The sequence below is a fragment of the Malania oleifera genome, chromosome 7 (genome assembly GCF_029873635.1).
Source record: "Malania oleifera isolate guangnan ecotype guangnan chromosome 7, ASM2987363v1, whole genome shotgun sequence".
NCBI classification, from domain to species: Eukaryota; Viridiplantae; Streptophyta; class Magnoliopsida; order Santalales; family Ximeniaceae; genus Malania; species Malania oleifera.
Window position 1 is genome coordinate 90,372,462 of NC_080423.1, and position 22,295 is coordinate 90,394,756.

The 22,295-nt window shown below is 36.9% G+C and overlaps 1 protein-coding gene and 1 non-coding gene across 4 annotated transcripts; both read right to left on the reverse strand.

Moving 5' to 3' along the window:
* Nucleotides 1-324: 324 nt before the first annotated feature.
* Nucleotides 325-7,070, reverse strand: LOC131161014 (probable serine/threonine-protein kinase WNK5). 3 transcript variants are annotated; one of them, XM_058116874.1, is made up of 7 exons: nucleotides 5,928-7,070; nucleotides 3,401-3,666; nucleotides 2,513-2,736; nucleotides 1,925-2,082; nucleotides 1,524-1,839; nucleotides 1,070-1,423; nucleotides 325-992 (listed from the first exon to the last, which is right to left on the reverse strand). In XM_058116874.1, the coding sequence occupies exons 1-7, from the start codon at nucleotides 6,039-6,041 to the stop codon at nucleotides 559-561; spliced, it is 1,866 nt and encodes a 621-aa protein (XP_057972857.1). In that variant the 5' UTR covers nucleotides 6,042-7,070; the 3' UTR covers nucleotides 325-558. The 3 variants fall into 3 exon arrangements, with proteins under 3 accessions (XP_057972857.1, XP_057972858.1, XP_057972856.1); XM_058116875.1 differs by having other exon boundaries at nucleotides 325-908; nucleotides 5,928-6,975; XM_058116873.1 differs by having other exon boundaries at nucleotides 325-983; nucleotides 5,928-6,930.
* Nucleotides 7,071-11,515: 4,445 nt separating this feature from the next.
* On the reverse strand, nucleotides 11,516-11,621 carry LOC131161144 (small nucleolar RNA R71). The gene has a single exon (XR_009138301.1). It is a non-coding gene; the product is annotated as a small nucleolar RNA R71 (small nucleolar RNA).
* Nucleotides 11,622-22,295: the final 10,674 nt, after the last annotated feature.

The window sequence follows — 22,295 nt, forward strand, 5'->3', positions numbered from 1 at the left end:
TCTCGTCGACGAACCCCCTGTACTCGTCAATGAGGCCTTGATACATTTTACTTTTTCCCTCTTCTTTTATTATATACTATAATTTATCTGGGTCACTACAATATCACTTTTACAATGCCACAAGAGACTATTTTTATTATAGTTTTAATCCCCTCTTTGAATCATTGTGATATCTTGTCAACTTTGATTGAAAATTGTTTGACCTATTTCTCTATGTTGTCCTTTCAAACATTTGAAAAGGATTGTGTGATATTGATAATGCACAAACACTAAGCTCTCCAATCCAATTTTTCAATAGAGATCCAAGTGCAAATCAATAAATCATTTTAAATAAATACATCGCGTGCTACAATTTATTTATATGCATAATATCCTCATTTTTTACAATAATAGGATATCCACATTACATACTCATATGCTACTTATAAACCATTCATTCTTTATACACATTCTTTTCACAAGTGTAGCCCACAAACACATTAATTAGACACACCACAAAGAATCCCTAAGTATGATGATTCATAGTTCAAAGAGACCGATATTAATTTATTGATAATTTCAACATTCAAATCTTGCCTTTTCACCTTCATCAAGTGATCTAGAAGAAGATCCATTGCCTAGTAATAACCTGCTAGAAAACTCACTTGGTTCCTGAAACCCAATGTTCTCAAGAGCTCCAATTGTCTTAAATAAGCGTCGCTTGTTTATTTCCTCCACCAAAGATTGATGCAACAATTGGCTACGCACATCTATTAGTGATTTGATCTTGGTCATCTTCCTCTGTTGGTAGGTTTTATAATTATCTACCCTCATGCCTTTTACAGTAGAAACCCTTGTGGATTTGTGGGTGTTTTCTATGAAGATATGATCTCCCTTTCCAAGACTTAACTCTAAATCATCATCATTTCCTGAATAGTAATTTAAATTGTAGCACTTGTGAGAGTTTAAAGAGCCTTGAGAACTTGCATCATCATTAAAAAGGACTAGATTTTCTGCACCAATTAGGAAATGTATCAAATTTAATAAAGAAGAAGTCAACTCAAATATACACTAAGAGAATGAGACGCACCTTGAAGCCAGTCATGGCTAAAAGTGGCATTACATGTTGGATGAACCCTTGTCTCATATGATGTGCTAAAACCAAGGAGAGAAGCATGGGAGGAAGAACAAGAGGAGAAGGAGCAAAAGGGATAGAGTGATTCATCGCAATTCTCTTCATAACTAAGGAAATCCGCATGGTGAGTAACAAATGAGCCCAATTCCTTCCAAGATGGAACCAAAGAAGATATCTCCTTTTCTATCATCATAGCGATCTCCAATGGATCCCAATCATTGATTTCTAACTCTTTTACCATCTCCATTGCAACATCAATTGCAGTGTCATTGCGAGTGTCAAAGGGAAAGTATATATTTCTAGCATTACCTATAAAATGTGCATGGATTAACCAATTAATTTGGAAAAAAAATGAAAAATGAAAAATTCGACTAAAATTTGGGAAAGGAGAAGTTAATTGGAGGGATACCATCTTTGTCAAAAAATTGTACTTTCAAAAAAAGTGTATCATCTTTAGGGTCCATGCTCCCTGTGATGGTCATGTTTGTAGTCCTTTGAGGGTCAGCTAGAAAAAGTAGTGGCATCTCATCCTTTGTTTCATTCAGAGGACCCTTTTGAGTAGGAGCCCTTGGAATTAGTAATGGCTCTCCTTCATGCGATGCTAAAAAAGAATCCAGCAAGAGCATTTGTGCTGGTAACCTCTTCGAAGCATTCTCAAGACATTTTCCCACGAACGTTCGTGCTTCCAAATCTTGAATCTTATAGAATGCCTCTGGCAACCTTCCCTGTTAAGTCATAAAGTGTCATATATTATGGTCAAATTCCTATTAACAAACAAAAATTTAGGAATATGCTAAAGATGAAACTCACTGAAGTCACTCTCTTGTATATTTGTGCAGGGTTTGAGCACTCGCTATATGGATAGTCCAAAGTAAGCATCTCGAGCACACACATGCCCAATGAGTATATGTCTACAAGCTCACTATATTTTTCTTCATACATTTCTGGTGCCATGAACTCTGGTGTACCTTTTACAAGTAAAAAAAGATATGTCGACATGAACAGTACTTTTAATTAAGGACCTTATATATATATGCATAAATAAATAAATAGGTATATATATCAAGAGCTTTTGGTATAACTTGAGAATCAGAGATTTTCCGTAGTAATTAGTGTGAAGTAAGTTATAGATAGCTATAATGATTAGCACCAACATCCTAAAGTTGGAAGTTTTCCACTATTAAGCATGCAATCATGCATACGAGCTCTGGTAAATGAGATTTTGAAAAACCAAAAAAAAAAAAAACAAAAACAAAAAAGGAATGATTGAATGTGATGTTGGTAAATGAGATTTTGAACTCTTAAAATACTAACTTTTAACTATTTAAAAGTCTATTAAAAATTATGATTTGAAATTTTTAAAAGGTAAAGAGCTGATTTTCTAAAGGATGAACACACCTATGACGCTATGGGCTTGTCGAGAGGCTCCAAGAATAGTGGCTAAACCCAAATCACCAATCTTCACCTGACCTAGATGGCCATTGACAAATATATTATCACACTTGAGGTCTCTGTGAATAACTGGAGGGTCGTGACCATGCAGGTAAGCTAGCCCATGCAGGATCTGTCGAACCCATTTTTTGACAGCTCCAATTTCTAAGTGCTTGTGCTTCTGCCTGTACCTGCATGCATATCATCCAATTTCACTTTTGATTCGACTATGAGATGCTAATTTGCCCCTACGTCCCTAACTAGTTTTTTTTTTTTTCTTTCTTTCTTGTTGATTAAATTAGAAAGTCAATCGTGAATCTCCATTTATTTAAGGCAAGTTGAAGGATCCACTCTGTATTTTGATTAGTTCTAATCAATGCTAGAGAATCATTGCAGAATAAGGGGTTTTAAGTAGCTAGCATCATTAAAATTGGTAGCAAGCTAGTTGTTCATCACTTTTGGAAAATGATTTCTCCCAATTTTTTTTTTTTTTTTTTGAAAAATAACAAAAATATCATGTTATTTTTTCACCATGGTATAAAAAAACTAGAAATTATTGAAATGATCTTTTCCAACTTTTCAATATGAATGCAGGGATACCAGTTATGGAAAACAATTTCACTTCTTATTTTTTAATTTTTCAAATAATTATAGAAATACGAGCTCGGTTTTTGATTTTTCAGTATAGAAAATGCAGAAAATAATAAAAGATATTTGAAAAATTAAAAATAAGATGATATTTTTGAAATATTAAGAAAATTGAAAATAAAATAAATAAAAATTCGCAACCGAGCATAAAATAATTAGTGGTAAAAATGAAAGGGCTTGATAAGATGAATATTAAAGATTAATTACTGTCGAAGGGTGCCGGAGGTGAACATTTCAGTGATGAAGTTGAAGGTTGATCCATGGACATCGATCCAAGATGCATAGTATCGCATAATGGAGTCGTGGTTTAGGGTTTTAAGGAGATGGACTTCAGAGTAGAGCCGCTGCAGTTCCCCTGGAGATTTCAAGACATCGTGAAGCTTGACCTGGTTCCAGGCCACCTCCATCCCCATCGCCATATCAAATCCCTTGTACACTGTCTTCATGGCCCCTTTTCCTAGTGTCTCTCTAAACTGAAAAAAAAAAAAATGTAATTATGTTTTCAAGAAATGGATAATAATTATTTATGTGGAAGATTATCATTGCTGCTGCTGCTGTTGTTGTTTTTATAAATAAATTCAGTAGTTTAATTCCAACAAATATATAATTTCAAATTTAAATTTTGAATACTATGGCGTGGCACCAAACTCGGAAGTGAAAGTCACTACCCCATTGACGCAGCTGTATTAATTTATCAGGGTAAACTCTCAAGAGAAAATCGAACACGTAACCATAAGGTCACCAAACTCACAAGTTGCTCTTACCACTTAAACCAACCCGGCTGGACATATTAGTATTTGGAAGGGATCAGATATGTCAGACCTCTACTTAGGAGACATTTGAATGTTAGAGGAGACCATTAACTTGAGGAAATTTTAAATGAAGTTTAGTTAGAGTTTATGTAAATTATGCCGAATAAAAACCAAAACATAAAATAAGAGAGAGAGAGAGAGAGAGAGAGAGAGAGAGAGAGAGAGAGAGAGAGAGAAGCCTAGAGAGAAAATTTGGCCTTTTAAACATTCTAAACACAATTAAAACAATATGTAACAAAGAGAAGAAAAATAATGACATGTGAGTCATGTGACACTAAAATATTTACATAGAAAAAACATAAATAAACTCGTTCTACTTTTACATTATTACATCCATAATTTAAAATAAGAAAAAAATGAGAAAAAGCTTTGATTTCTAGATTTACACCTATATAAGTGTTTTTCTTTTTCCTATCTTGTTCATTTAAAATTTAGCCGTAGAAGAGATGAAAAGAAACATGAGATAGAGATAGGCACTAGCACTACTCTTTTGCAAGTTGTATATATAACCTAGACTTTTCATAGGCCTCTAATTTCAGCTCTAAGCAATTATAGTCTACAACAATTTACAAAGCATTAGAACACCATCTCCATATTGGATAAATATTCGATGAGCATATGTATATATTTATACAGAGAAAATGCATACCACTTTGGTGTCCACTTTTTGTTTTGTGAAGCGCATCTATATAAATATTAAAATTGATTGCTAAATTTTCTCTCATTTTACCAACTAATTTCTCACTCCTTCTAAAAAATTTAAACTTTTGATTTTCAAACTCTTAAGGCCCCATTTGAACATCAAAAAATATTAGGGAAAGGAAAGAAAAATATCAAGAAATCCTTATTTTTATGTTTATACTATCAAGGAAAATGAGAAAGAAAATAAAAATTATATCAAAATTGTAAACAAAATTTTGATTTTACCTATAATTTATGTTTAATTTTTCTCATTTTTTAATCATATTAAAATCAATTTTCATTTTTTATAGTATTTAATAGAGAATGATAATACAAGGGAAAACAATCTTCCTCCTTATTTTCTTTTCTTTTTCTTTTCTCATGTAAAATCCTTGACCCAAATGGATCTTAAGAGGGTTGAGAAGGAATATTGGATTGTTTTGTGTAATCCAAACTCATCAGGCCTTTGGAAAACTCAAAAGAGTGAAAAAAGAAAAAAAAAATCAGTTTAGATATGAGAAAATGTGAGAAAGGAAAATAAAATACAAAGGATCCATATTTTCATGTTTAATTATCCTGAAAAGTGAGAAAAAAACATTTAAAAAATACAAAATAAATGAACAAATTATAATTTTATACATTATTAACATTTATGTTTTAAAATTTGTAATCATGTAAAACAAAATTTTATTTTAACAATGTTTAATGTAAAAAAAAAAATATATTTAAAAATTAAATATTTTTTTCTAAATAAAATCCTCCATTCAATTGTGCCCACTACAAAAATTTTCTTCGTAACAAGAAAAAAGAAAAAAAAAAAATGAAGAATTTTTCACTAGTTATTTGATATTTTACAACGTGGGTAGAATTATTGGGTCTAAAAAGTCTAACTGTCCAGCACCGAGGAGGATCCCGTGTCACAATGTGAAAAAGAATTATGATGATTTTCCCATCACCAATAAAAACGTAAAAAAAGAAAAACAAAGAAGCTAAAGCGTTGACCCGTGTAAAGCTTTCAAAGCTTCTACTCATTTAAGCCTACATAGAGCTACAGCATATATTCCCCCAATAAGAATTCATCCAAAAATTGAAAAGGATGCTGTTCAATTCATTTCAATTGAATTCAGGAGAGAGAGAGATCGAGAGATCATAATGAAATTTAAATCTAAAGCAACTAATTAGAAAAGCTTCAGATTAGCGTGCATATATAATAATTCAAAATAAATTAGTAAGGAACTCACGCGTCCATAGCGACCGGATGGATCAGTTTCGATGTACCCGGACAGCACCTGTGCTTCACCAACACCATTAATGGCTTCTCCCAACCGCGATTTCTGCATGGGTCTCTTATGCATCAGTCAATCAATCAACACCCCAAACTCTATTCTGCTTCTTCTTCTTCTTCTTCTTCAGTTCTTCAGAGTTCAGACACGACAGGGCTAGTTGTATAAAATATATTATTTATCTGTATAATTTGATTTTTCAATCCGATCGATGAGGAGCAGAAGCTACTAATATATCTGTATATGACGGAACTAAAGAATTATGGATATATGTGCTAGAAGATCCGAGGCTTTCCCTCGTGGTTTTCGTAGGAGAAGACGCGAAACAGCAGCCAGAACAGCCTCGAGTAATCAATCCTCATTACTATCCATCCCATTATTCCTATCATCACTATCCTTCCTCCTGCTGCCTGCTCGTATTCCTTCCCTGCTACCATTTGTCTCCCCCCAAACACAAGAATTGAGAAGAATTTTGTTTCGTATATATATGTCAAGTGGGTGATGATGAAAAAGCTGGGAGAGGAGAAGAATTGAGAAGCGAAAACTATTTTGTATAGATATGTCAAGTGGGTGATGATGAAAAAGCTGGGAAAGGAGAATTTTTAGGCTCTCGGTAAAATCAAACAGTACAGATCGATCAATTGGAGTCGAAATACAAAGTGGGGATGGCGATGGCGGTGGGGATGGTGGTGGGTCTGAACTTGAAGAATCTGTGGCCACGCTTTGCTAGCATCCTTAATTAATTTGTGGGGTTCAAGCAAAAACCTGCTGCAGGAGAGAATAATCCAGAAAAAGATGTCGGACCCAAACAGCGATCAAAAGAAACAAATCCAATTTCTTTCTAAGGCGCAGAGAGCGAGAGAGGTTGGAAGAGGGGGGTGGTATGGTGGGGAGGAATGTTTTGAGTTGAGATTTATGGCAGGCGAAGGAAGAAACGGGAGATATGTGAGAACTTTTTTTGAAAAATGGGACGATGACATGCACGTTTGATCTATTGACATGGTCCACAAGGAAATTTTCAATTTTAAAATATAAATGTACGAATATAATTTGTGGATGATGATGTATGGTGGCATGTGGCTTGAGGATTTCGCCTCTCGCGTGTCAGCTCTGTTCTGCTCGCTGGTCTAATGGCTGAGGCCTGAGGGCCACACAACAATTACTTAATGGTATTTTTTGTGCTTTGGGTGTCTACTTTAAATTATTACTATTCTTGCCTAATGATTGACGACAAAAACTAAGCCAACACAGCTTCCTTAAGGTGGTGAGATTCTCAATTGATTGGGGCGTCCCATGCCTTGTGTCATATTATTCTCTTTTTTTTAAAAAAATAATTAACTAAAAGAGTTGGCTAGATTCAATTTTTCTAGTAAAAGTTATAATTTAAGCTATGTGTTAGGGAATGATAATGTAATGAGTTAAAGCAAGAGAGATATAAACTTTATATGTATCCTCTAGAAATTTTTATTGACTATTAATCAATATGTAATGATTTATGTATTGTTGTTCTCTTAATTGAATAAAATAGAGAGTATTTTTCATTACTATATCTTATTATGGTCGATTGTGATATAATTTATTGATCTGTGATTGTTTTCTGTATGAATATCTCTTTTCTATGTGAATTATGATTGTCTAAAATAACACTTTCATGGCTACCATGTGGTTAAAAAGACTTATGTTATGCTCATGCCTGCCAGGTTAAAGTGAAATCATTGGCTGACTTGATTGGGAGAAAGCTCTCGAAAAGTGTCACGTGATCATTATTAGAGTCATTATTTGAGGGTTTGTGACATTATGTCATATAAATAAATAAATAATAGTTTCACAAAAAAAATTAAGACACTAAGAATAATTTTATTTTTTCTAATAATACTGTTAAATAATATATATATATATATATATATATATATATATATTTAGCTAGGGGTATTTTAGTTTATGTACGTATATTAGGTTTACTAATATGTATTCTCTTTCTCTTGTAATTGTGTAATGGAATGGATTGCAACCAATGCTCGTCTGCGTGCGACCCTCTTTGTAGAGACTCGAAAAATAATAGTAATTAAATAATAAAGAGAAAGGGCCATAAATAGGAGGAAATTTTAAAGGGGACAAAGTAAGTTTCGTCAACGAACGCCCTAGTTTCGTCAACGAACTCATAACTTTCGTCGACGAACTCCTTTCTTCGGTTCGCCGACAAGGTCACGTGTCTCGTCGACAAAGCCACGTTGCCAGCCATCTATAATTACGCGAAAATAAGATTTTTGGCGAAAATTTAGTTGTTTTTCCTCTCTCTCTCTCTCTCTCTCTCTCTGTCTCTCTCTCTCTCTGTCTCTCTCTCTCTCTCTCTCTCTCTCTCTCTCTCTCTCTCTCTCTCTCTCTCTCTATAGAATTTCGGTTCCTCTGCCTTCTCTCTAACATTTCGACTCCGTTTTTCCTTGATTCAATTATCAGAAGCTACCATGATGATCTTGGGGAGATTCTCTATAACTTAACTAAAGCAAAATTTTGGTTTGAGAAGTTTAGGCATTGTTAGCCTTGGTGTATTCCCAAGGGGGGTGAATTGGATATTTAAAATTTTGTCCTAAGTTTAGCTAATCCAACAACAGTATTTCACAACGTAGGGTCTTTCTATATACACATAAACCCAAATGCGCAGATAATATGCAAAAATTAAATCATGCACAATATTCATAAAATAACATACACGTGTAGAAAATAAATTACGGAAAAGTAAAGTGCACACACAATATGTTATCGGGGTTTCGGCCAACTATGCCAACGTCCCAACCTCTAACTCGCAAGCCCAAGGATTTTATTAATGCTTACTTAACGTTTAGAGACCTGAACCCGTACATAAGGAAAATAAATAAGAAAAGGATAAAAATGAAATTTCAATAGGGTTCATCGACGAAGCTAGTGTATCATTACGCGTCAAAACTGCGTAATTGGGCATCTTAACTAGGGTTTTACGGTTTATATTTTTAATTAAATGTCCAAAATTGTCCAATATTTTAATAAAGTGCCAAAATCATCATTCTTGAACTTTATTGCACTATTTATAAAGTTTTGGTAATTTTTTGTCGCAGGAAAATTCCCGGCAACCAAAACCAGCACCTGTTCGTATTTCAAGCCTAACTTCTCCGTCCGAGCTCCAATTGAGACAATTCAAATTTATGGAGAAAGAGGAAAAGATTATCTACAACTTTCATGTTTTAAGTTTTGTGAGCTACTGGCTCTAGAAGAGTCAGATTTGCGACGAACAGAGAATAAATAAAATGAGAAAATAAAAAATATATTTGAATGAATATTTGATGTGACCCGACCATGCATGGCCGGGTCGGGTCAATGCTATCCGGGTAGGGCTTCTATATTTTCTTTTTAAACTCCTCCAACGCAGCTCCTAAAAAAAAAAAAATCCTCTTCTCTCCCATATACTCTTCTTCTTCTCCTTCTTCTTCTTCTTCTTCTCTTCTCCTTACTTTTCCTTGCTATTTCCTGTCTTCTCTTTTGGTATTTCTTTTAGCTTTTCTATATTTTTGTATTTCTCTTCTTCCTTTTCCTCTTTCTTCTTCTCCTTTCCCTTCTTTTCCTCCTCTGTTTTCCTGCTGAAATTCGCTCTGCACATCCACTCTGAGTCCAGGGATCTCCAGCAACTCAGTCCCATCTGTCCCTCTACTCTAGCCACATCCGAGAGGCCACCATCACCCGAGCTCTTCTCTGCTCTAGCCGCAACCCCCTGTTCGAGCTCCAGCCATCACCATCCCAGGAAACTCTGCCACTTGCTGCAACAGTCCAGCCTCCACCTGAGAAGCTGCTGCAACCAGTTGAAGTCTGAGAGCTCTCTCTTCTGCAGGCCACACCAGCAGCAGTCTGCTGCCAAGATCACAGCACCAGTGCTGCACAGCTCCTCCCTTCTCCTCAAGCTTCAGCCACACCAGTAGAATAGAGCAGTAGGCTTTACTGCTGCTGAAACTGCCGTGGACCTCCACCTCTCCAGCAACCTGTGAGCAGCATCTCAGCCAGTCTCCATAGCAGACCCGAGAGCACCAATCCAGCACAGCAGGCCTCCCTCTGCAACCACCCTCTGTTTTACTCTCTCTCTCTCTCTTCTTCTTCTTACTTTCTTCTTTCATTTATTTCTTTTGATGGATACTATTGTGTTTATTATTTTTTATCTATGTTATTTGCAAGTTTGAATTTTAATGTTTTATTTTATAATGGTTATCTAATTGTTTTTTTTCTTTGTGTTTTGTTTTGTTTTGTCTTCCCATAAATTAGTAGTAGATTAATTTAGTTGTTCTCTTCTCTTAAAAAAAAATTTAATTTTTAGTTGAAGTTTGATTTAGTTTAGTTTTTTTTTTTTTGTTAAAGTTCGTGTTTTTATATATTGTCTGGGTATTTCTTAAGTTTTCAAAATACTAAATTTTGGTTCGAATTCTTGATTTTTGTTTAAGTTTCGATTTTTAATGTGTGTGTGTGTGATTCAGTTTCCATTATGTGCTTTAATTCCACGATTAATGTTACCATTTTTATTAACGCGTGTCCCAATGTTTCTGTAAGTAGACGTAGGGTTTCTATTCTTGTTTTCTTTTATTTAGTGCATGTTAGTTTAGAGTTTTAAATTACGTGTCATTTAATTCATCAAAAGTGAAATTGAACAATCTTGAAAAACCCGAATCTGAACTGAGTTCAGTACCCGTTTAAGTTCGATTAGAAGAACGTAAAATTTGAGATTAAACGCATTCCCTGAGGAGACGATCTAACCCTTGTGCTTAATATTACACGACAGAACTCCTATACTTGGGATAGCTTCCGAGTTGCTCATTTTTTGAGTGAGTCAAGTTTTTGGCGCCGTTGCCGGGGATTTGCCAGTTTTAATTTCAAATTTTGCGTTTTCCCAAATTTTTTTTTTATTTTCTTTTATTAAATAGAAAAAAATTGAAAAATTGCAAAAAAAATTTTGTCTGTTGCCATGTTAGTGGATTTCTGCTGGCGATTGTGATGTTTGATGCCCTGGGTTTGAGATAATTCGAATCAATTGTATAGACTTTCACCTAGCACCAATAAGGATACACATAGCACCGAGTCTGACTATTCACCTGTTAGTCCTACGAGTGATTCTGAATTTGAGCTGAATAATCTATTTGGCCATTATTTTGAAGAAGTTATGGCTGCACATGCACCACGTACACTTGAAGATTTTCTACAGCTTGCACGCACATCCACACCTTCATGCATTGTGTTGCCACAAGATGCACCGAATTTTACTCTTAAACATGGCATGTTATCTGTGATTCCCCAATTTCACGGGATGGACTCTGAGAGTCCGTACCAACACTTGACAGACTTTGAGATGGTTTGCACCACTTTCATTAATAGGGCTGGGACTGATGAATACATTAAATTACGTTTGTTTCTCTTTTCTCTGAAAGACAGGGCAAAAATCTGGTTTAATTCTTTGCGCCCTAACTCTATTACTAGCTGGGCCAAAATGCAGCGTGAGTTTTTACATAAGTTTTTTCCTCTTCAGAGAACTCAGTACCTGCAGGAGCAGATCAGTCAGTTCATGCAAAAAGATGGCGAGACATTCCAGGCATGTTGGGAGAGATTCAAGGACTTGATGAACATATGCCCACACCATGGTTTCGAATCATGGAGGTTAGTGAATTATTTTTTTACTGCTTTAACCCCTGTATGCAAACAATTTGTCCAGTCTATGTGCAATGGGATGTTCTTTCGTAAGGAATCAGACGAGGGCTTATCATTTTTAGACTGTCTCGCTGAGAGTGCCCAGCAGTGGAACGCACGACCTGAACGGGTGCCGATAGCTGCCCAACCTATCCGAGCAATCAGTGGCGGGGGCAGATATGAGGTTAAAGAGGACACTAGCTTACAGGCCCTTGTAGCTGCGTTATCTAAAAAATTGGAAGTCATGGAATCCGAAAAGTCGAAAGCTGAGATTTGCACGATTTGTGAGACTTCAGACCATAGACCTCAGGATTGTCAATTCTTACCTGTGTTGCAAGAGAGCAGATCTGATCAGGTATTATCGGCAAATTGGGTTAACAAGACGCAGAATCAGCCGCTCTCAAACACTTACAACCTGGGGTGGCGGAATCATCCAAACCTCCAATGGAGAAATGATCAGTCTGGTCCATCATCTTCACGATATCAGCAGGCACCTCAATCATATGCACCGCCTCCGCAACCGACATACAATCCAGTCGTAGCTCCTCAACTACAGTATCAACCGCAACAGTTTTCTTGGAGCTACGCACCACCAGGATTCCAACCAACGTTAGCCCCCATTCTAGTAAAGAAAGCTTCAGATGATAGTGTAGCGCAGGTGGCAACCATGCTCCAGCAATTCATGCAAATGCAAGTTACGACCAATGGAGAACTGAAAGATGCCGTAAGCAAGATGAGTACACAGCTTAATACCTTGGAAAAAGGAAAATTCCCTGCACAGCCTCAACCTAATCCCCAGGTATATAGACAGCCACAACAGTCAGTGCACAATGTTTCAGAGGATACGTTTGAGTCAGCAAAAGCAATTATTACTTTGTGAAGTGGAAAGGAAGTTCCCTGTCCTGAAATGGCCACTGACCAACAAACAACCACGCCAACACCTGAGGTGCCAAATGAGACAGATAAGGGAGAAGAAAAATCAGATGAGGTCAGCTCAAGTTTAACAAAGTCAGATAATAAAGAGGATGAGCCAGTTACGGAATACCAACCTGTGTTACCATACCCTCAGCGTTTGACATCTGGACAAAAGAACAAGTATCATACGGAGATTCAAGAGATATTCAAGCAGGTAAAAATCAATATTCCACTCTTAGATGCCATACAGCAGATCCCTACATATGTAAAATTTCTAAAAGACCTATACACCGTAAAAAGGAAACTGAACGTGAAGAAAAAGGCTTTCTTAACTGAGCAGGTCAGTGCATTGATTCTTAGTCAGACTCCAGAGAAACTTAGAGATCTTGGCTCCCCCACGATACCTACTATGATTGGTGAATCTCGTTTCGGGAGAGCTCTACTTGACCTAGGGAGTAGTGTGAATCTGCTTCCGTCTTCATTATATGACCAGCTGGGTTTAGGTGAATTGAAGAGAACTACTATGATGTTACAGTTGGCAGACAGATTTGTAAAAGCTCCACGAGGTATTGTTGAGGATGTTTTGGTTCAGGTTGACAAATTTTACTATCCCGTGGATTTCGTTGTTTTAGATATGCAGCAGCCTGTTTCCACCATTTATCAAGCTTCTGTCATTTTGGGGCGACCATTCCTTGCTACTTCAAACGCCCTGATTAACTGTCAGAGCGGAGTCCTGAAGCTCACATTTGGGAACATGACACTGGAAATGAATGTTTTTAACGCTCATAGGATGTCAAGTGGGTGTGATGATGCAGATACTCATACAGTCGATGTGATAGATGACTTAGACACTTCAGAGCTACTGTCGGTACTCGACATCGATGCCGCACTTGAAAATGACTCTTTTGCGCAGTTTGAAGGGATTGATGAATTAGTGCTAGAATCAGAGGAGCAGATCCCAGATAGTGGTCCTCATATGTTTGATGCGAGTTATACAAGTAGTTGGCGTAAGCCTACATTTGAGGCCATTGACCTACCATAAATTCTGAAGTCGTCCGCAGAAGAAATTCCAACACTTGAGTTGAAACCATTGCCTGCCGAGTTGAAATATGCTTTCTTGGGTCCAGTAGATGGCACATTCCCTGTGGTAATTTCTTCACACCTTACTTATGAACAAGAAACTAAATTATTGCAGGTACTTCGAAAACATCGAGGAGCGATTGGATGGACCATTGCTAACATCAAGGGTATCGACCCTTCCATTTGCACTCATAACATCTTCCTCGAAGGAGACGCTAAACCAGTTCGAGAGGCACAAAGGAGGCTGAATCCAGCCATAAAAGAGGTGGTAAAAAACGAAGTGCTGAAATTATTAGCTGTTGACATCATCTATCCAATCTCCAACAGCAAATGGGTAAGCCCAACACAGGTAGTTCCAAAAAAATCTGGTTTGACTGTCATTGAAAATGCTAATGGAGAATTGATCCCATCTAGGAAAGTAACGGGTTGGAGAATGTGCATTGATTATCGTAAATTGAATTTGACTAGCCAAAAAGATCATTTCCCGTTACCTTTCCTAGATCAGATATTAGAGAAAGTAGCTAGTAATTCTTTTTATTGTTTCTTGGATGGATTTTCTGGTTACTATCAAATTGCCGTAGCACCTGAGGACCAAGAGAAGACTACCTTCACTTGTCCCTTTGGCACCTTTGCTTTCCGCAGAATGCCATTCGGTCTATACAATGCCCCTGCTACTTTCCAACGTTGTATGATGAGTATTTTCTCTGATATGTTAGATGATATGTGCGAAATTTTTATGGATGACTTTTCTGTGTTCAGTAAGTCTTTTGATCATTGTTTGACACATTTAATTGCGATTCTGAAAAGACGTGAAGAAAAGAATTTACTTCTAAACTGGGAAAAATGTCAATTTATGGTACGTAGTGGTTTAGTACTTGGACATTTGGTTTCTGAGCATGGTATAGAAGTTGACAGGGCCAAGGTAGAGCTGATTTCTCAATTACCTGTCCCTAAGACAGTCCGGGATATTCGCTCCTTCCTTGGTCATGCCGGTTTCTATAGACGTTTTATTGAGAGTTTCAGTAGTATTGCTAAACCATTATGTACCTTGTTGCAAAATAAAACTGAATTTTTGTGGACTGATGATTTTCAACAGGCCGTTGAAACACTAAAGCGAAATTTGACTATTGTGCCTATCATGCAACCTCCTCGGTGGGACTTGCCATTTGAGATCATGACCGATGCTAGCGATTACACTCTTGGTGCTGTTCTAGGTCAACGAATTGATAACAAGCCGTCAGTTATTTATTATGCCAGTCGAACTTTGAATGATGCTCAGAGAAATTATACTACCACTGAGAATGAGTTGTTAGCTGTTGTTTTTTCTTTAGAAAAATTTCGCTCTTATTTCATTGGTGCCCCTGTCATTATTTTTACTGACCACTCTGCTTTGAAATATTTATTAGCAAAGAAGGACGCCAAGCCCAAGTTGATCAGGTGGATTCTACTCCTCCAGGAATTTGATATCACCATACGCGATAAAAAGGGCGTGGAAAACGTTGTAGCTGACCACCTTTCTCGGTTGCAGCTACCCGAGGTACTGGTGTCCCCTCCTTTGAATGATAACTTTCCTGATGAATGTCTTTTTGTTGTGTCAACCGCTCCATGGTTCACCAACATTGTGAATTATCTCGTCACTGACCGGATGCCAGACCATTGGCTCACCCAGGACAAGCGTAAGTTCCTAACTGAGGTAAGACATTATTATTTTGATAATCCATACCTGTTCAAATATTGTTCTGACCAATTGGTGCGTAGATGTGTTCCAGATGATGAATTTAGTTCCGTGATGCATTTTTGCCATGGTGGGATATGTGGAGGCCACTTTACTGCTAAGAAAACTGTTTCAAAAATATTACAAAGTGGACTCTACTGGCCCACCATGTTTAAAGATGTTGAAAATTTTTGTAAAGCATGTGAGGCCTGTCAAAAATTAGGAAAAATTACTGCCAAGAATGAAATGCCTATGTCCTCCATATTGACTCTTGAGATTTTTTATTATTGGAGTATTGATTTTATGGGACCTTTCCCCATTTATTTTGGGCATTCTTACATTTTGGTCGCTGTGGACTATGTTTCTAAATGGGTGGAGGCAATACCTTGTCGGACCAATGACCACAAGGTTGTCATACGTTTTCTCAAAGAGTTATTTGCACGCTTTGGCATGCCCAAGGCAATCATTAGTGATAGAGGGTCCCATTTCTGTAACAAACCTTTTGAAAAACTCATGCAAAAATATGGTGTAACCCACAAAGTCTCTGCCCCTTACCACCCTCAGACCAATGGTCAAGCTGAATTGGCCAATAGAGAGATCAAAACAATACTTGAGAAAACTGTGCGTCCTAACCGTAAGGACTGGTCAGAAAAACTTGTTGACGCACTTTGGGCCTACCGAATAGCTTTCAAGACAAACTTAGGGATGTCTCCCTACAGGTTAGTATACGGTAAGGCATGTCATTTACCTGTTGAAATTTAGCATCGTGCTTTATGGGCTATCAAACATATTAAGCTTTCACTTGATGATGTCACAGGTTTAAGAAAATTGCAGGTATACGAGCTTGAAGAATCTCGAAGGAACGCGTACGATAATGCTCGTTTGGCTAAGGAGCAGATGAAGTTGCTACATGATAGGAACATCAGAGAAAAACAACTTTTCCCTTCTCAACAAGTGCTACTCTATAATTCCCGACTGCATGTGTTTCCTGGGAAATTGAAATCCCAGTGGGGTGGTCCTTATATTGTTGAAAAAGTTCATTCTCATGGTGCGGTAGAGATTGTAAATCCGAAGAATGGCAACCGTTTCACAGTCAATGGACAGCGCCTAAAGCCTTTCATGACCCCATTCGATGTCGACAAAGAGGTCTTGCTTTTATAAGACCCTAGGGGAGTCTTCTGACCTTTCTATGCTACTGTTTTATTTTTATTTTTATTTTTTTTTCATTTATTTGTTTTAGTTGTGTTTTTCCCTTTTCTTTCTTTTTACATTCGTCAGTAGTACTTTTCCATTAAGTTGTTTACCGTGCACAATTTTATTTCCCCTACGCTTTCACATTGAGGACAATGTTCTACTTTAGTTGGGGGGATGAGCATTCGCATTTGATACTGTGCACGTACACATACTGAGTTTCATATTATTAAAAAAAATCAAAAAAAAAACAAAAAAACAAAAAAAAGAAAGAGAGAAAGAAAAGAGGAGCACTAAGGAATTACACTGCACTATGTCATGTTTAACACTGTGTATACCTTTCACATACTTGCATATAACTTAAGAATGACATACTTGAGTCAATCATGCGTAGTTTTCTCTTTATATGATCTTATGACTCCATGAAGATTTGATTGGTAGTACACTCATATTAATTTGGTTATATAATTTCCTGTATTTACATGGTATTTCACGAGGCTGAATAAACACATTCACGTGACTCATTGCACTTAGGGTTTCCTGTGAGCACTGAGAGAGCACCCATGGCATCTATGACACCTTTGTGAGATATTCTTGAGTTATTTATCGTCCTTTTGAGCGTTAATATCAAATCAGAGTTCATGGAACTCAATTCTCTTTTTCTGGATGATTCCTTTGTACACTAGTCCTTATTTTTGATTTATTAGCCTAGAGGTGACACCTAGTGGGAAGATAGAAACCTAGGTCTTGTAGCCTACTCAAAATGTGAAGGCTGAGCCACTCCTAGAGATAGACTTAATTCATGAACTTCTATTCGAGCTCAATTCCCATTGATGGTATGAAGATTACAAAAGAAGTGTTAATATTGTCCTTATTGCTCAAGAAAAGACAGAAAATAAAGAATGAGCAGAAAAAAAGAATAAGCAATACACATGCGCATGAAATGAAATGTCAATGCCAGCCCAAATACATATCACAAAAAGTCAAGGACAACACATATTTTTTCACGTATGAAGATTCTTCAACCGGTTAATGCCTCAGATGTATTCACGATAAGTTTGTGAGTAAGTTGATCTAGGGCGGTCTCAGTTGGATATGGCGAGTAGGTGAGAAGATGCTAGGGTGAAGGACCCGACACCTCATAGATAGGCTAGATCCTTTCGAGACTAGTCCACTCCATATACTTAGCGTTGTTCCTTTTAATATGTGGGATGTTTGATCGCGACACTCCTCCTCACATATGATGAGTGAACCATTTTCTTTGAGTGTTCTTGAGGGTATACCAGTTAGGCCGAGTCAAAGCGACCGTTCTGTAGGTGTCCACTGGCGTCCTAGGTGTATTGAGTCACACACATCACACACACCTTGAGAGTTTACCTATTTATACCCGAACTTATATGATTACATTAACTCTGAATGTGCCACTGATTAACTTTATGTGAGTATACTGCTCTCAAATCACATATAAATGATGAAACTTGCATAAGTGACGTGCTTTGGAGTCGTGTGCATTGAATATGAACGAACTTGTGTGAAATTCAGTTATGTTCTTGTATGTGAAGTGGTAAAGTTATGTCACATATGCATTGATTCCATGATCACCGGAGTATATAGTTCTAGACACCACCCTGAGATTCATTCACGTCATTTGCAAGAGACTAGGAAAACGTTAGTTGGGGGGTGTGATTACGCGTCAAAACTGCGTAATTGGGCATCTTAACCCGGGCTTTATGATTTACATTTTTAATTAAATGTCTAAAATTGTCCAATATTTTAATAAAGTACCAAAATCATCATTCTTGAACTTTATTGCACTATTTATGAAGTTTTGGTAATTTTTTATCGCAGGAAAATTCCCGGGAACCAAAACCAGCACCTGTTCGTATTTTAAGCATAACTTTTCCATCCGAGCTCTGATCGAGACAATTCAAATTTTTAGAGAAATAGAAAAGGATTATCTACAACTTTCATGTTTTGCGTTTTGTGAGATACGGCCTCCAAAAGAGTCAGATTTGTGACGAACAGAGAACAAATAAAATGAGAAAATAAAAAATATATTTGAATGAATATTTGATGTGACCCGGCCATACATAGCCGGGTCGGATCAATGCTATCCGGGTAGGGCTTCTATATTTTCTTTTTAAACTCCTCCAGCGCAACTCCTAAAAAAAAAAAAAAAAATCCTCTTCTCTCCCATATACTCTTCTTCTTCTCCTTCTTCTTCTTCTTCTTCTCTTCTCCTTACTTTTCCTTGCTGTTTCCTGTCTTCTCTTTTGGTATTTCTTTTAGCTTTTCTATCTTTTAGTATTTCTCTTCTTCTTTTTCCTCTTTCTACTTCTCCTTTCCCTTCTTTTTCCTCATCTGTTTTCCTGCTGAAATTCCCTCTGCACAGCCACTCTGAGTCTAGGGATCTCCAGCAACTCAGTCCTATCTGTCCCTCTGCTCTAGCCACATCCAAGAGGCCACCATCACCCGAGCTCTTCTCTGCTCTAGCCGCAACCCCCTATTCAAGCTCCAGCCATCACCATCCCAGGAAACTCTGCAACTTGCTACAACAATCCAGCCTCCACCCGAGAAGCTGCTGCAACCAGTTGAAGTCTGGGAGCTCTCTCTTCTGCAGGCCACACCAGCAGCAGTATGCTGCCAAGAACATAGCACCAGTGCTGCACAGCTCCTCCCTTCTCCTCAAGCTTCAGCCACACCAGGCAGTCCCCGAGCCACTCTAGTAGAACAGAGTAGTAGGCTTTATTGCTGTTGAAACTGCCGTGGACCTCCACCTCTCCAACAACCTGTGAGCAGCATCTCGGCCAGTCTCCATAGTAGACCCGAGAGCACCAATCCAACACAGCAGGCCTCCCTCCGCAACCACCCTCTGTTTTACTTTCTCTCTCTCTCTTCTTCTTCTTCCTTTCTTCTTTCATTTATTTCTTTTGATGGATACCATTGTGTTTATTATTTTTTATCTATGTTATTTGCAAGTTTGAATTTTAATGTTTTATTTTGTAATGGTTATCTAATTGTTTTTTTTCTTTGTGTTTTGCTTTGTTTTGTCTTCCCATAAATTAGTAGTAGATTAATTTAGTTGTTCTCTTCTCTTAAAAAAAAATTTAATTTTTAATTGAAGTTTGATTTAGTTTAGTTTTTTTTTTTTTTTTTTTTTTAAAGTTCGTGTTTTTATATATTGTCTGGGTATTTCTTAAGTTTTCAAAATACGAAATTTTGGTTCGAATTCTTGATTTTTGTTAAAGTTTCGATTTTTAATGTGTGTGTGTGTGATTGAGTTTCCATTATGTGCTTTAATTCCATGATTAATGTTACCATTTTTATTAACGCGTGTCCCAATGTTTCCTTAAGTAGACGTAGGGTTTCTATTCTTATTTTCTTTTATTTAGTACATGTTAGTTTAGAGTTTTAAATTACGTGTCATTTAATTCATCAAAAGTGAAATTGAACAATCTTGAAAAATCCGAATCTGAATTAAGTTCAGTACCTTTTCAATTTCGATTGGAAGAACGTAAAATTTGAGATTAAACGCATTCCCTGAGGAGACAATCTAGCCCTTGAGCTTAATATTACACGACAGAACTCCTATACTTGGGATAGCTTCCGAGCTCCTCATTTTTCGAGTGAGTCAGTATATTCGTCGATGACATCCCTTTAGTTCTTTGTCGCCGAAATTCAGAGTGTCGTCGAAAAAGAAATACCGAGCAAACCAAGAAAATATCCGGATGGAGTTTGTCAACAAAGGAAGAGCTTCGTCCACGAATAGTCCAGGTGGTTCGTCGATGAAGGCTTCGCTTCTTCGACGAATTTGACTCGGTCAAAAGCTCTATAAATATCATTTTTGGTTGCTTAAGGGGTAATAAAACCCAAAAGCTCTTTCTCTCTCTCTCTCTCTCTCTCTTTCTCTCTACGATCCTTCGTCTTTCGTTGTCTGTTTCTACGATCAAAAGTTTTTGTGTGGATTAGGGGAGGAAACTCTACAGTTATAGCGGACCAAATCGTCATTTTGAGGATTTTTGGGATTTTTCCTAAAATTGAGGTAAGGATCTGATTTCATTTTTGGTTCGGTAGATACGTAATAGTTGAGATTTTAGTGGAGTATTGTTCTTTGATTTTTAGGTTTCGGGGATCCCGTTTCGTTGCTTTAGATCGATTCACTCATGTTTCGATTTTTGGGATTAAGGTAAGGGGATTTGTTTATATCAGTATTTTTAGAAAAGGAAACGACAGGATATGTAGCTTATATTTATATGTACTTATTGACTACTTATTTACAAAGTTTTACCGGGTATAAATAATGATTCTTACGGTTTTCACGATTTTACGTTTTTGGCAAAAATGAGGTTTTCGACATATGATCTCCAAATTTCTTAAACTACTTTATTTGCACTAAAACTAAAGTATGAGATGCTTGAAAATCTTAATAGCAGTAGAAATGATATTTTACGAACCAGTTTATATGAAATGTATATTTGACCAAATAAGTGTGACGTATGATATGAATTGATTCTATATTGATTTGAGATGCATGTGTATGAACTATGGGGACTAAGGTTCCAGGTAGTTATCACAAATTGCAAAAAATAGGTGTCGGGTAGATACCATACCAAGTATGGGAAAAGGGTAAAATCGAGAGGTTATGAGCTAGTTTTTACCCCAGTATGAATGAACGTATGCATGAATGAGATTGTGAAAATACTGGAATCGCACAGGTTATTATGTTTTAATGTAAATTATATATATGATATTGGGACAGCAGTTTGTCTCAATAGTATATGAAGTCTTAAAAAGTTTATATTATGTAGGCTTGGTATCGTTGCCAAAAAAGAGGTACAGTACAACCACACGCAATTATTTTTTCAGTGTGGGTACCTAGTAGTAGGCTTTGTAAGAAGGGTCACTGGTCAAAAGGGATCAAGGTGGTGATGGCCAAGTCAGACTGCAGTATGCTATGATGCCTGACAATGCCTGCACGAACAAGGCTCAAACAATGCTTTCTTATCGCACAACCCTTGCCACGGGGAGTTACTGGCATAGTTATGATAGTTTCAAGTTAGACAGTGTTCTAAATATGCATATACATGATTTAAAAGCTTTAATGGGCAAAGTCACAGATTTGAGTACTGGGCGGAGGGATTGTACGGTGTATGAGCCTGTACCCTACCCTAACCTCGAGAATTCTCACTTGTAATGATGTTGAGTTCTATATTATCAGGGATTTATATATGTACTATGTACACATTATGGTATTGAGAATGTGCAATCTATGTAACTATTTTCAAACAAGAATATAACTGTACAGTCACACACTGACGTAACATCTTCCTCCTTACTGAGAAGTGTCTCACCCCAATCTTACAACCTTTATTTCAGAAGTTACAGGAAATCGGTCCTAATCTTCTAGAAAGACTTCGGAGCATAGCATCTGGTTAGCTAACGTAAGTTTTGTATAAGTTCTAGGTTGTTTAGCTAGGATGAGTTTTCTTTATGGGAATGTAATACAATTTATGTTTTACATACGGATGAATGTAGGTGAGGAACAATTAGATACTCTTGTATGTCTATTAGAATCCATATGAATGTTTATTATAACATCCTGCAAGATTAATTGAGATTTTTTTTTATACTATGAAATTTATAATGCTCTGATACCTACTAGATTAAACCAAACCATCAACCTAAGCAGCGAGAAGCAGAATTCATATAAACACAATCAAGAAAATATACAA

Bases quoted from the DNA above. Each gene is read 5' to 3' on its own strand.
- LOC131161014 (XM_058116874.1), bottom strand. From the start codon at position 6,041: ATGCATAAGAGACCCATGCAGAAATCGCGGTTGGGAGAAGCCATTAAT. The intron at 2,737-3,400 runs GTAATTAATCTT...ATATGCATGCAG, and splicing joins ACCTCCGGCACCCTTCGACA to GTACAGGCAGAAGCACAAGC. The intron at 1,840-1,924 runs GTGAGTTTCATC...ATGACTTAACAG, and splicing joins TATACAAGAGAGTGACTTCA to GGAAGGTTGCCAGAGGCATT.